Here is a 13,516-nt window from a genome sequence, read left to right as displayed (position 1 = left end):
ACCTCCCCCAAGGTCACTCGGCTTTAGTCAACAGGAATCCCCCCCCCAGTTCAGGCACTCTACCCCAAGTGCCCACAGCTGCCTGGTGGGCCACATCTTCCACTGGCTCCTGGAATCCAAGCTGGAGCCTCCTCGGAGGCAGGGAAAGAAGCCCTCAGGAGGACAGGTTTTCTTCTTTAAAAGCCACACTGAGGAGCACAACGATTAGGCTTTGCAGCTATTTTATTTACAAGTATACACTTAACACAACGAAATAAACACTGACATATTGAAGCCTAGTTAATAGTAGTGTAACAATATGTATCATTTGGATGATTACATTATTTTAAACAACAAACTACACTGAAAAATTAATGCAATAAAATTCTTGGTCATAATATTATTAAGAAATACAATATATAAATTGAAAATATGATTGCTCAAAATTTGAAAATGGAAGTGAACTCATTTGGACCAAGTCAGAGTTTAACATAATCTGAAAGGAGGGGGTGGGAGAGAAGCTCTGACCCAAATGAAATCTTTCAGGTTAACAGAAGAGAAATGAAGCAGAGTTTATCTTAAAGGAAAATGGGCAGGTTGCCTCCTCAGGCAGGCCAGATTCCCAGTGCCCTCAGGTTTTGCAGTAGAATCACATCACCAAGCAGGAAGACTTTCCTTGTGAAGCGGCCCCATCAATTTTCTCTGCCTCCAAAATTATCCTTCTAAAAACATCAACAGCAGTCTGAAACCAAAGAGAAAACCGATGACAATGTTAGAGTTAAAAGCGGAGCCACTGAGGAACACTGATACTGCTGGCGGGACTGGAGAAGGCCCACAACCTGCCCTGCACGTGGAGGTCCAGGTGTGGAGGACAACGAGGCGGCCCCGGGGCCACAGGAGCCTGGGATTCCTCCCTCCCCTCCCCCCACGTGGTGACTGCAGACCACTGGAACTAACCTCAAATCACACTTCTGAGCCCTGTTTTCATCAGTCACAGGAAGCCCCGCCTACTCCGCCTCCTTTGGCGCCTCTGGACCTCCAGGGTGGAGTATCCCCTGCTGGCTCACCCGGCTCGCCCGCCCCGCGGGCGCTCTGGGACTACAGCAGGGCAGGGGCTCTTTCGCCTGGCCTGGCACCCCACCCCCTGCCTGTCACGCCCTTTCCCCTCCCACTTCCTGAAAGCGCTCAGCTCTGGCTCTTAGGCTGTGAAATGACACCCGTGCCCTCCCTCCGAGCCTGCTTCCTCTCGGCCACCTAGAGCCCCGAGTCACCGCCGGCCTCACCCCCCTCCTCCGGGGCAGCGGCTCCACCTCCGCCACCACTCGCGCCACCCTGGCTGGCCTTGCACACCCGCCCCGCCGGGGACCTCCTCTCCTCTCTCTCCCGACTGCACCTCTCAGCCCCAGGGACCAGCCCTTCACAAGGAGGAGCCACTATCATTTAGGGCAGGAAATCCTCACTCAGGCAAAACGTCAGTCCCTGTCCTTTAAATGAGGTCATTGTGATAATCCGAAAATGCTCCTGTTTTCAAAATCCTCGCAGGGCAGCACCCAGATCTTGTCATCACCAAGCAGCCGCCCCCTCCAGCCCCCATCTTCCTTCTCTCGCCTCCCAGGCCAGTGCAGACATCCCCAAGGCAGTCACCGGCCTCCTACTCCTTTCCCTGCCACCTGTCTGCCTGCTCGCTGCCTGCGCCACACAGCCGACACAGCCCACGGACACACCTCCAGGACCCCGAACCCAAAGGGGACCCCTGCTGCCCCAGCAGCCCAACCACATTTCTCTGGTCCAGTCAGCCCCCAGGATGAAGGGGTCATGCCTCTTCCTTCCACTGGGATCGCTAAACCTCTTCCCTGCTCTCATCCTCAGCTGATGACTGGGTTCTACATTTCACTGGGAAAACAGAAGCAGCATTCATAAGCGAACTCTCCATACTCCGTCCACCAATGACCATGCCCTTGAATCTGGGCTCATCTACTCTGGTTCCCTCTTTCCTGCTGGCACAAAGGAGGCACCCCTAAGTAAGCCCAAGCCAGCCCCAGGCCCACCTCTCCTGTCTAATCAAGGCCACTGACTTCAGCAAGCACCCTCCTTTCTGCATTACCAATTCCCCTCCTTTCCCACGACTATGCAGGCAAGTTGTTATTTATTTCATCCTAAAAAAAATGCACAGGGCTTCCCTGGTGGCGCAGTGGTTTAGAATCCACCTGCCAATGCAGGGGACACAGGTTCGAGCCCTGGTCAGGGAGATCCCACATGCCACGGAGCAACTAAGCCCACGTGCCACAACTACCGAGCCTGTGCTCTAGAGCAGGCGAGCCACAACTACTGAGCCTGCATGCTGCAACTACTGAAGCCTGGATGCCTAGAGCCTGTGCTCCACAACAAGAGAAGCCACCGTAATGAGAAGCCCGCGCACCACAACCAAGAGTAGACCCTGCTCACCACAACTAGAGGAAGCCTGCGCGCAGCAATGAAGACCCAACGCAGCCAAAAAAAAAAAAAGCATAGAAAAATGTGTGGAAAGATACATGCCAAACTCTTACAAAAAAAATAGAGCGTGCCTGGAATCTGGCTTTCTAGATAAATCTTAGCATTCTCCTTGATTACCTGTGTGATCTGACTCTGACAAAATGCATTCTCTTCCATCAAATTGCTGAAATACAATTTGTGAAGGCCTCCACAGAAAATAAGCCAGAACTGCAAACACATCCCATAGTTCAGTAATAGTCAAAGTGCAGTATTCTCACTGACTTAATAATTTTTACCACTGTGCACTTTGTAATCAACAAATCTGACTGAACTCCACTGAGGACAGTTTATTTTAAAATACTGGATTTTTGCTAAGTAATACAAAGCTACATTTCAAAATTTATCAATAAAAAATTTGAGCAGTTCACAAAGATTGGTCTCTGATCACGTGACTATTGATGTGGATGTCTCTTTACTACACAAATTCTCTCTCTTCCTACTACATAGACCAAGAGTAGTAAGCACTCTAGTATACATGTGGATTAGAATCAATCACACCTCTTAACATAAGGGATTAGAATTACTTGGTTTCTCCCCACCTGATGGGGAGAAACTCACTAGGCTTAGGATCCAATTGCCTTCTGCACACTCAACAACAAGGTAAGCAGTGTCACAAGAGCCACAACCGAGGGCTGAGAAGTGTCTAGACAACTGGTCAGGACTGCTGCTTTCCAAGGATATGCATATCATCACTGTATTTACCTAATTTGGGTACAAGAATCTTTCTGCCTTTAAGGATTATTTCACATCGAATAAGGTATGTGTTGATCTGATGAAGGTGCTAAAGTAACCGAGACAACAGTGAGTTGGGTCATCTGATCTTCTAGCTTGTCTGGGATGTTTGAGGTCACCGTACTGCACCCTTGCCTTCTTTTAGAGTTTTGGTTAATATCAGATAAATCTACTAAATTTATCAAAACTTTAAAAGAATTACAGCAGTTGGAATTTTTTCATTTTAACTTTAAGCCTTGAGAACAATTTCATCTTTTATATGGGTACTGAAAAGGCAGTATCCTACATTCTAAAGGAAACTAAAAGGTTAAAAAGTAAATCTATCCAGAACCATATTAAAAAATCTTAAGCTACGGTAAAGTATAATATAAACTAGATAGAGAAAAGGCCTGCATCCTCCGACCAAAAAGTAGTTTAATAACATACCCTAAGCGTACCATTATAGGTCACTCTCAAAAGATAAATTAACCTGAGGCAACACGCCTTACTAAGCAATCCCTCTTAATTACATTCGAGGTAGGGTCCATAAGGTGGCTACACCTTTCAGGATGCTGGAAGGAATAACAAAGCAACTGCCAGAGACCCACAGAACAGTAACACACAATGCACAGTGGCTACGTGAACCTACATGAATAGTGAAACTGCTGATGATGCTTCCATAATTATAAAGTCAAACAGAATAATTGTTTTAGGATCCTCAGATTTTCACCAGAGAGAAAGACAACGGAGCGAAGTTAGCAAAAGCAGAACCAAAGATAGCTTAGGGCCATTCAACTTCACTCCTCCATGTCAAAAAAATTTTTAAATTGAGATAGTTGTCACATAGCATGTATTAGTTCTAGGTGTACAACATAATGATGATGTATGTATATACTGTGAAATGATCACCACGATAAGGCTGGTCACACATAGTTACAAACATTTTTTTCTTGTGATGAGAACTTTTAAGATCTACTCTTAGCAGTTTTCAAATATATAATATTGTTAACCATAGTCGCCATGCTATACATCACATCCTCAGGACTTCTTTATTTTATAACTGGACGTTTGTACCTTCTGACCACCTTCCAATTTTTATTATGCAAATTTTTAAGCATACACAAAAATGGGGACAATTGTATAATAAGCACTGAGCCCTGCTATCTGAGTTCAACAAATGCTAACATCTTTGCTATATCTGCTTGCTCTCCTTCTGTCCATCCCCCGCATCTATCCCATCTGAAACTAAGCTGCAGACATTATGAAACTTGGCCCCTACATACTATGGTTTGCATTTTCCAAGAATAAGGATATTCTCTTCATAATCCCAACACCATCATTACACCCAAGACAATTAACACCATTTCCCTAATATATCTAAAACGTAATCAAATCTCCCCAATTGACCAAAAATATCTTTTACACGAGGGATTTTAGAACCAGATTCCATTTAAGGTTCACACACAGACTTTTTAATACAGAACGGTCTCTCTCTCTCCCTCAGGAACACTCTAATCTCTCTATTACACTTTGGTTATGCACAAGGCCCTCTCTTCCCATCCATCAGAAAAGCATGGTGGAGAGGAGAGAGGACTAAATTTGGGTTAAATTAAAAATTTAGTCCAAGTTCTTATACCATATGAAATACAGAGTGACCTTAGAAAAGTTATTTACCTCTCTGGATCTTAAAACGCCTCACTTCTAAAATCAGACAGTTCAACTGGGTGATCTTAAGGACAGATCAGACACCCAATAAATGTCTGATTTAATCCAATTAAGCAGTACAGGTATCCCTTCCTCTCTCAGCTCTTCTTATCTGAATTCTCACTCTCTGCACTAAATGAATGCAGATAAATCTCTTGCTATCTGGAACTCGGGAATCAATTGTATAGATTTAACTTCCCTCACCTGCGGACACAGGGACAAACAGATTTGCCTATCAAGGGATACCTGGGTTGACCGAGCACCTAGTAGATATAAAACCACTGTGCCGGACATTATGGAGAAAATGAAGGCCAGTGATACGGCCTTGAATCTCAGAATGAATTAAAGGGGATAATAGAGAAGAAGCTACTATTAATTTTAGCTGGACGTATCATGCAGGGGTCCAGGAGAAAGTGGAATTTAAGTAGAATCCTGAGGACTGGGGTCTTAGTGGTGAAAGGTGGCGGAGCTGGGGAAGAACAACTGACTGTCCTCAACCACATCAAGCCACCCACCCTCACTGAACTATATAGTTTCCTCACAGAAATGAAAGCCAATTAATCTTACTGGAAGATCAAACAAGATCATACATTAAGTATGTAGTTAATTAGAGAAAGGATATTTCAAGTCAGAGAAGAATGAGAGTAAAGGGGAGGCATCTGGAAGTACCCCTTGTATTTAATTAAGTGGGAGGAATTTGGTGCGACTGAAAAGTACAGGGAAACAGCGAAAGAAGAAACCGGAAAAGTTCGAATCACACACTGCATTCAACATCATGCTTAGGGCTTTGGGGTTTGTTCTACAGATGATGGGCAACCCACTGACAGTTTTTAGTTGAGGGTGACATCATCTGATTTGTAGCTTCAGAAGGTGAATGGCAGCAAACAGAAATACACTGGTGAGAACTCATGGAAGCAGGAGACAAGCTTGGACGTTCTTGGTCTAAATTAACGCCACGGAGGAAAAGGGAAAAGGAGATACGGGAAGCCTTCTGAAATAGAAGTGACATCCTTCCTCGGATATGCCTTTTAAAGGAACATCTGCAGGGCTGAAATTGGGAAAAATGCTTGTAAAATGGTTCTTAACAGTTTCTGTGTTAAAATAACACATGCATCTAACTCAGTTCCACCCAACAGAAAAAGGGGGGACGTAAGGGTACAAAATTATTGCCAAAGTGATGTGAGATCATTCTTGTTTCTTTTCTATGCCTGGACTTATTTCTGTACCAGCCTTTAGTATGAAACAAAAGTAAGACTATATGTTCTCAAAGGAAGTATTGCCTTTACTATTAGTATCTATTTATCCTACAAATATTCTAGGTCCCATTTTAAGTAGAATATTGACTGAATTAAAACATCAATAGTATCGTCCTAAAGCAACCCAAAGATGGGTATTAGAAATGGTGGAAGGATGAAGACTGAACAGGAGTGATGAAGATGGTGGTGAGATGCTGACTGAGAGGAACATACACCCATGAATGATGGGATGCAGGGCAAAATGAAGTTTAAAAATCACGTACCTGATTTTCTTTAGCAGAAGATTCCAGAAAAGCTGCGTTCCAAGATTCTGCTAACGCTTTCCCTTCTTCATAACTGATCACCCTAATGGAAAAAGAAAAATCTAATTAAAGTACTTTGCTCTTTATTATACAAAACATCTATAATTGATTTATGAGACAGGCTCCACTTTAATCAGTTTTTTTCCTTATGAAGCAGAAGCTCAACATTCTCATCCAGTATGTAATGCAGAGAAGCATTTCCGTTACCCCTGAGCTGGGGAACAGAGCAGACATTGCCTTATGGGGTGGCTACCCCTGCTCCAGCAAGTTCTTACAGTTCGGAGAACAGGACGCCAACACTCCAGCGTCTGCAACAATTGATTATTTTGAAGCCAGCTCGGCTATAAGCACCCAAAGACGGTGCAATCCTGAAAGGGCCCTCCATGCAGTCCTGCTGGCGTTAGTTCAGCCTGTGAGCCTCTTCCTCTAGGTGTCAGGCTCCGCCCCTGTTCACTGCTCTAATCCTAAACCCAGTACTCAAAAAACTATTTGTTGAATGAGTGCTACCATTGTCTTTTTAGAGTCTGCTTTATGCAAAACCGTAAAAGAATCTAAAGATAATTTTCTATAGTCTTTGCGCTCTTTTTTAAGAGGAAGCATTTTCCAAGACAGGTTGAGATTTTTACTGCAGTTTTGCTTCTGTGATGCAGTCACTGCCACATTTCTGAACACAGAAACACAGATATGCTACAGCTAAAAATATTCTTGCTATAAGAATAATTAAAAATGAAACTTCAGTGACTAAATCGTCTTAGACTTGACTTTATAAATCAGTATTTAGAAGCTACATACCTTTCCATATGTAGGTCTTTCTTATTCCCAACCAACATAATAGGTATCCTATTAATACAAGGGAAAAAAAAGCCAAAGTACCCTAGTCAGTGCCCGATTTGATTGTTCAGAAGATACTATTATGAGTATCTAACAAAAGAGATAATCTATTACTACTTACTGTACTTTCCCCACCATATCCAACAGTTTGCCATGGATAACTTTGATCACTTCAAAGCTATTAAAAAAAAAGCATAAAATCAGACATCCATTTTAGTGGTGATGTTTTAAAACGTTTGTTATGTAATATTTATAGTGGGAAAAATGGAAAATGTCATAGACTCACCATTTTAATATAAAGTAAACCGAACACAAGGAATTCCTTTATTTTTTCCTACCACTTTTTCACATGTGCGTGTATTCAACACTCAGCAGCCCTTAACTGAGAATATTCAAAGTGGAATAGGTGAGATATTTAAATAGGAAAGTCTACAACTGGGCTGATTTAATCTCTGAATTAACATTTGCGGAATGTTGCTTAGCGAGAGGGCCCTAGCAATCAGCCCATGCTCCACACTAATACGGTGAAAACACACAAAAAGTAAATCAATTAATGCATTTCCCATTGCAATCAGCAGAAAAGCTCAGATCATGTTCAGTCACTGTCTAGCTAGGCAGCCTGAGGTAAGAAATAACAGAGTTTTTGTACTCCATCAGTGTAAGAGAACACCTAATGGGATAATTTTTTTGCCCTTAACAACCTGTTTGCTCCACAAGACAACCACTAAAAACCATTAAAGTCTAGTTGTTACTACTGCCAATTCCTGCATAATCCCTTAGAAGGATTAATGCCATCTAAGCACAGCAAATAAACTCAAGCAAGCAAAGTGGGCCTTACCTTTTGATTGATGTAACAGAATACACAAGAATATAACCATTAATATCTATGGAATATGTCTGAGGAAAGATGGAATATTCATCCTGTGAAAGAAAAAAATAATTACATTTGAGTAGCGTAACAAGCAATCTCACATATCACATACATGGTCAAAGAAATCAAAGTGAACAAAAAATGGATTAATCTGTTATTCTAGAGACATATAGCCTACACACTCAAGATTTACTTAGGACTGGTTTGGGGGCAATAATATGCTTTAAGCCAATATTGAAAAATGACCCAGGCTATTCTAAGACCTTTTCTTCTTCCTTCCTCCCTCCCTCCCTCCCTCCCTTTCTTTCTTTTTGCCATGCAGAATGCAGGATCCTAATTCCCCAACCAGGGATGGAACCCATGTCCGCTGCATTGGGAGCGCAGAGTCCTAACCACTGGACCACCAGGGAAGCCCCTATTCTAAGACTTCTGAGGGACAGCTGACGTCTGCTGCAGTTCCTGGGAGAAGATGATGGAAGGAATGAAAAGACTGGTTCCGTGACCTTGTGTCAAGGGAAAAGCACCACCGCCTCTCCTTCATGGGCCTCAAAGTCCAGAGTCTCTTAGGCCTCTCAGTAAATTCACAAGTGCTACTAGTCTATTCCATAAACGTGTATTTTCACCTATTTTCTGCACATGAGTCACAATGGCCTGAGCCCAGTGTACCAGTCATTAGTGGGTTGCTACCAGCACTTGAAAAAGAGGAAGAGAGAAGAGAAACAAGACACTAGACTCAGTCAGTATATTCAGACTTTTTAGGATCAAATGAGCTATATATTGAGCAACTTCAGGAATTAGAAAGAAAGGTACACATTATGCAACAGCCTGTTAGTACCAGTTTTACAATGCTTTAAGAAAAACCCTGCTGCTTTAGATACAGAATTATCAAAGACTACAAGAGTGTTTAATGTCAATGCAGTACTCAAGAGTGCCACTGTATGGTACAAACATTTCCTTCTCAGTTGAAATATAATTGTTAATATACCACACATCCCAGGCACTATTATAGAAAAATCATGCAAGCCACCCTTATATCAAGTAACTAACTGTCTCTGTTAACTCTGCAATTCCATAGCGTGATTATGATGATGACCCTGAGTCACTGCCCTATGTTAAAGTGTCTTAAAAAAAATTAAAAGTTTTACTATCAACTCTCTGATATTATAGTCATTAATCACAATAGCATTTCAACATCACAGAGCTTACTACATATGCAAAATAAAACCTTCATTAATAGTACAACTTTTATTAAGTTGAATTCATTTTAGTGTTGATGTTGAAAAACAAGTTGTTAATGGAATGAGAGATCTTTTGACCCAGATTAAAAACAAAATTTCAAATGATTTTAGTCACCAGCTCAGGTACAGCAGACCCAAAGTTCAAATTACCTTTTTCCTGAAAGTGAAGATGTGGGAAAAAGGAAAAGGATAATCATATTCAAGAAGTACAGTATAAAAAATATAAAGTATTAACAGAGGAAAAAGACCCTCAGCTTTAAAGCAACCAAAAAGGACAAAATTCCTAGTAATAAGCCTAAGAAAATAAAAGTATATGATCCATCTGAAGAAAATCTTAAAATACGCCCAAGAGATAAAAGAGTTAAATCAGCGGAAGAGTGTGCCACGTCTTCAGCAAGAATGTGTAGAATCAGAAGGGTATCCACTAAGTAATCCTAAATTAATATACAAATGTAACATAATCCTGATAAAAAGTATACTTCCGGAGAAAGAACAGCAACTGCAGAGGCAGGTGGGTGGAAACCATAAAGCTACGGTAATTAAAATAGTGCAATACTAGCTCATGAATGGAGCAGACAGGGAAATCTACAAAGACCCAAACAGTCATGGCAAGTAGGTATATGAAAATACTGGCACTTCAAACCAGTAAGGATAAAAAGTAACCCTCAACAAAATGTACAAGGAACAAATGCAGAGCCATCTGTGGGGAAATGGCTAAGTTGGATCTCTACCTCAAACCTTAGCAAAAATGTATTCCAGAGAAATAAAAGATCTGAAGATGAAAACTGAAACTAGGTACATAGTGGATGGGAGAATTTTAAAAAACTAGTATTGGTTAAAAAGAGATTAATAAATTCAACCACATGAAAATGAAGACGTTCTTCATGGCTGAAAACCTCCCAAACAAAAAACATAAACAAAAGACGGACTGAAAATAAAACAGAACCCTGCAGCTAATTTTCTTTTTTTAAGGTATATCTATTTATTTTTTTAGCTGCGTCGGGTCTTAGATGCAGCGCATGGGATCTTTCGTCGTGGTGCGCAGGCTTCTCTCTAGTTGTGGCGTGTGGGTTTTCTCTCTCTAGTTGTGGTGTGCGGGCTCTGTAGTTTGCAGCACGCAGGCTCTCTAGTTGAGGTATGTGGGCTCAGTAGTTGCGGCGTGCAGGCTTAGCTGCCTCGCAGATGTGGGATCTTAGTTCCCTGACCAGGGATTGAACCCACGTCCCCTGCATTGGAAGGTGGATTCTTTACCACTGGAACGTCAGGCAAGTTCCGTAGCTAATTTTCTAGTGCTAATTTTCTTCACACATTAAGTGATCTTTCAATTCAACAAGCAAAGACCATCCTCCCAATAGACAAGGGCAAAGTACATGAATAGACAGGATAACGTGCAGAAAGGAAATATAATACAAATGCCCTCAAACACAGGAAAATATGATCAAATTCCTTTTTAAGAAGAAAAACACGACACAGAGATACTATTTTTTCACCCAGCAGATTGGCAAATATCAAAAAATGTGGTAACCCGTCGTGTTGGCGAGGGCGTAGGGAAACAGGCACGCCTATTCACTGCTGCCAAGAATGTGACCCTATGGTCCAGCAATCCCACACCCAGGACATTTTCTTACATACATACCATCCTTCTAAAGTAACACAAGATACTGGCTGTGGCACTGCTGGTGGTGGCATGACTGGAAACAACCTAACTGCTGATCAATAGTTAAATTACAATGTATCTGAACAATGGGACATTATGCAGCCATGGGGGGAAGAAAAGAGCCCGTATACACTGATACGGAATAATTTCCAAGATGGAGATATAGAGACACGCTTTTTGTGTAGAAAAGAAAAAAATAGGTTAAAACTATATTTGCATGTTCACGTATAAAACAGCTTGGAAGAATTTACTAGAAACTGATAATGGGTTACTGTTGGCGGAGTGAAGCTAAGATAGCTACAGTGGAAAGATTTAATTTTGACTATTTACCTTTTTGTGTTATTTTATTTCTATAACATGTACATGTATTATTGTTATTTTTTAAATGAATTTAAAACTTTTTTTAAAAAGGGAATTTGACATTAAAATTGACTGTCTCTGAGTCACTTGTCATTGAGTTTACTTAAATTAGGTCAAAACAAAATATTTCAAGCAAACTAAAAATAATCCATTCACTCTGTTCATTATCATCCCTAGCTGGGCAATTAAATCAGCTGTATAAAATAAACTGCTAAATGAACAGTACTTGCTATCATAATCATTTTTCCTTGCTACCAGCAGTCTCAACCCCGTGATATGAATCCGATTTAAAAACAGTTCTTAGAGCAGTAAATATAAAGTGTTAGCTCATCCAATTTCTACAGAATGAGGGCAAGACTGTGGCATAAGGAAATACCACCCCTGTTGCACCATCGTGAATTGTAAATACCAGCATAACCTTTTACGGTCTCCCAACTGTGAATATAGCCTTTTGGAACTATTAGCTGCAATGAGAACAAATTATTCAAAGTAGCTAAATCTGAATATATTTTGTGCAAAAATTCTCTAAATATTCTTAGCCAGCGGTAACAAAGCCCAAAAGAGCAAGACAGCAGAGCCAGGAATTAACCTATGCTCTTCGCATGCTCACACTGTACACTCATTCCCTGAGAGCTCTGATCCTTTTGGGGTCATTCTTTATATTACTCTATCATTAAAACAGTTAAAGGCGTGTGATGTCCAAGTGTACATTTATGCTTTAGAGCAAAACAGAATCTCTGAGGAACACACGTTCTATTTTCATAAGGAGAGTCAATATAAAGAATTTTCTCTCCAGAGAAATGTTTTCGAGGACACAGCTCTCTTCCAAGTATAAGAGATTCCTGCACGACTCCCACTCACACTGTGAACCTCAACTGAGTTTCCATGCTAGGCCCCCGCTCTAGCCTCAGTGGCATCAAAGAACTACAAGTAAGGATCACATTCTCTTGAAGCTCATAAATCACCTCTAAAACATATAACAATCATGTGAAGGCAGGCACCACAGTTATCACCATTATACAGATGAAACGGATGAGGCACAGAAAAGTTTGTTACTTTTCTCAAGGCCAATGAGTTAGTAAGAAAACCTAGGATTCAAATCCATGTAGTGTGACTGCAGAGCCCATGCTCCGAACAACTACGAAATACTGATTCTCCTTCTGGCCTATTATAAAATGAATTGCTATAGTTACGTCACATGAAAGTGATTTATCAATCTACATCCTTACCCTTACTTTCCACGAGCTTAATGAAAATTCAAAACTAAGATATAAAAGCAAACCGAAATCTTTTTTTTTTTGGCCGCGTTGGGTCTTCATTGCTGCGTGCAGGTTTTCTCTAGTTGCGGCGAGTGGGGGCTATTCTTCATTGCAGTGCACGGGCTCTAGGAGCGTGGGCTCAGTAGTTGTGGCACACGGGCTTAGCTGCTCTGCGACATGCGGAATCTCCCTGGACCAGGGATCGAACCCGTGTCCCCTGCAGTGGCAGGAGGATTCTTTTTTTTAATGGATTTTTAAAAATTGTTACATACATGCACACATACATACATACATTTATTTATGGCTGCGTTGGGTCTTCGTTGCTGCGCGTGGGCTTTCTCTAGTTGCGGCAAGCAGGGGCTACTCTTCATTGCAGTGCTCGGGCTTCTCATTGCGGTGGCTTCTCTTTGTTGTGGAGCACAGGCTCTAGGCGTGTGGGTTTCAGTAGTTGCGGCACGCAGGCTCAGTAGTTGTGGCTCACGGGCTCTAGAGCACAGGCTCAGTAGTTGTGGTGCACGGGCTTAGTTGCTCTGCGGTGTGTGGGATCTTCCCGGAACAGGGCTTGAACCCGTGTCCCCTGCATTGGCAGGAGGATTCCTAACCGCTGCGCCACCAGGGAAGTCCCAAACCGAAATCTTGATAATGTCAGACTCCCATATTCCTTCACCCAGGACACTCTCAGCTTATACCTGTTGTCCCAGCCCGTTACCAGTGTCCCCCCTTCACTCTTAGAAGTGTCTTGTTTTAGGTAATAAATTACACAATTGTCTGAACTATTATAAAAAACACCAACACTAAGAATCCAGGACAAGGTCC

The 13,516-nt window shown here is 41.8% G+C and overlaps 1 protein-coding gene across 1 annotated transcript in view; it reads right to left on the bottom strand.

Annotated features, from left to right (window-relative positions):
* Nucleotides 1–210: 210 nt before the first annotated feature.
* Nucleotides 211–13,516, bottom strand: part of RHEB (Ras homolog, mTORC1 binding) — a 49,032-nt gene continuing 35,726 nt past the window's right edge. Inside the window, exons 4-8 of the mRNA XM_007469808.1 lie at nt 8,154–8,236; nt 7,437–7,493; nt 7,277–7,324; nt 6,446–6,527; nt 211–721 (exon numbers count right to left, since the gene is read on the bottom strand). Of these exons, the coding sequence (XP_007469870.1) occupies nt 629–721; nt 6,446–6,527; nt 7,277–7,324; nt 7,437–7,493; nt 8,154–8,236 (363 nt within the window). The 3' untranslated portion in view covers nt 211–628. The remainder of the gene's footprint in view (nt 722–6,445; nt 6,528–7,276; nt 7,325–7,436; nt 7,494–8,153; nt 8,237–13,516) is intronic.

The sequence above is a fragment of the Lipotes vexillifer genome, unplaced genomic scaffold (assembly GCF_000442215.2).
Source record: "Lipotes vexillifer unplaced genomic scaffold, Lipotes_vexillifer_v1.1 scaffold472, whole genome shotgun sequence".
NCBI lineage: Eukaryota > Metazoa > Chordata > Mammalia > Artiodactyla > Lipotidae > Lipotes > Lipotes vexillifer.
The sequence above is the reverse complement of the archived record's forward strand: the minus strand, read 5'-3'. Positions and strand labels throughout refer to the sequence as shown.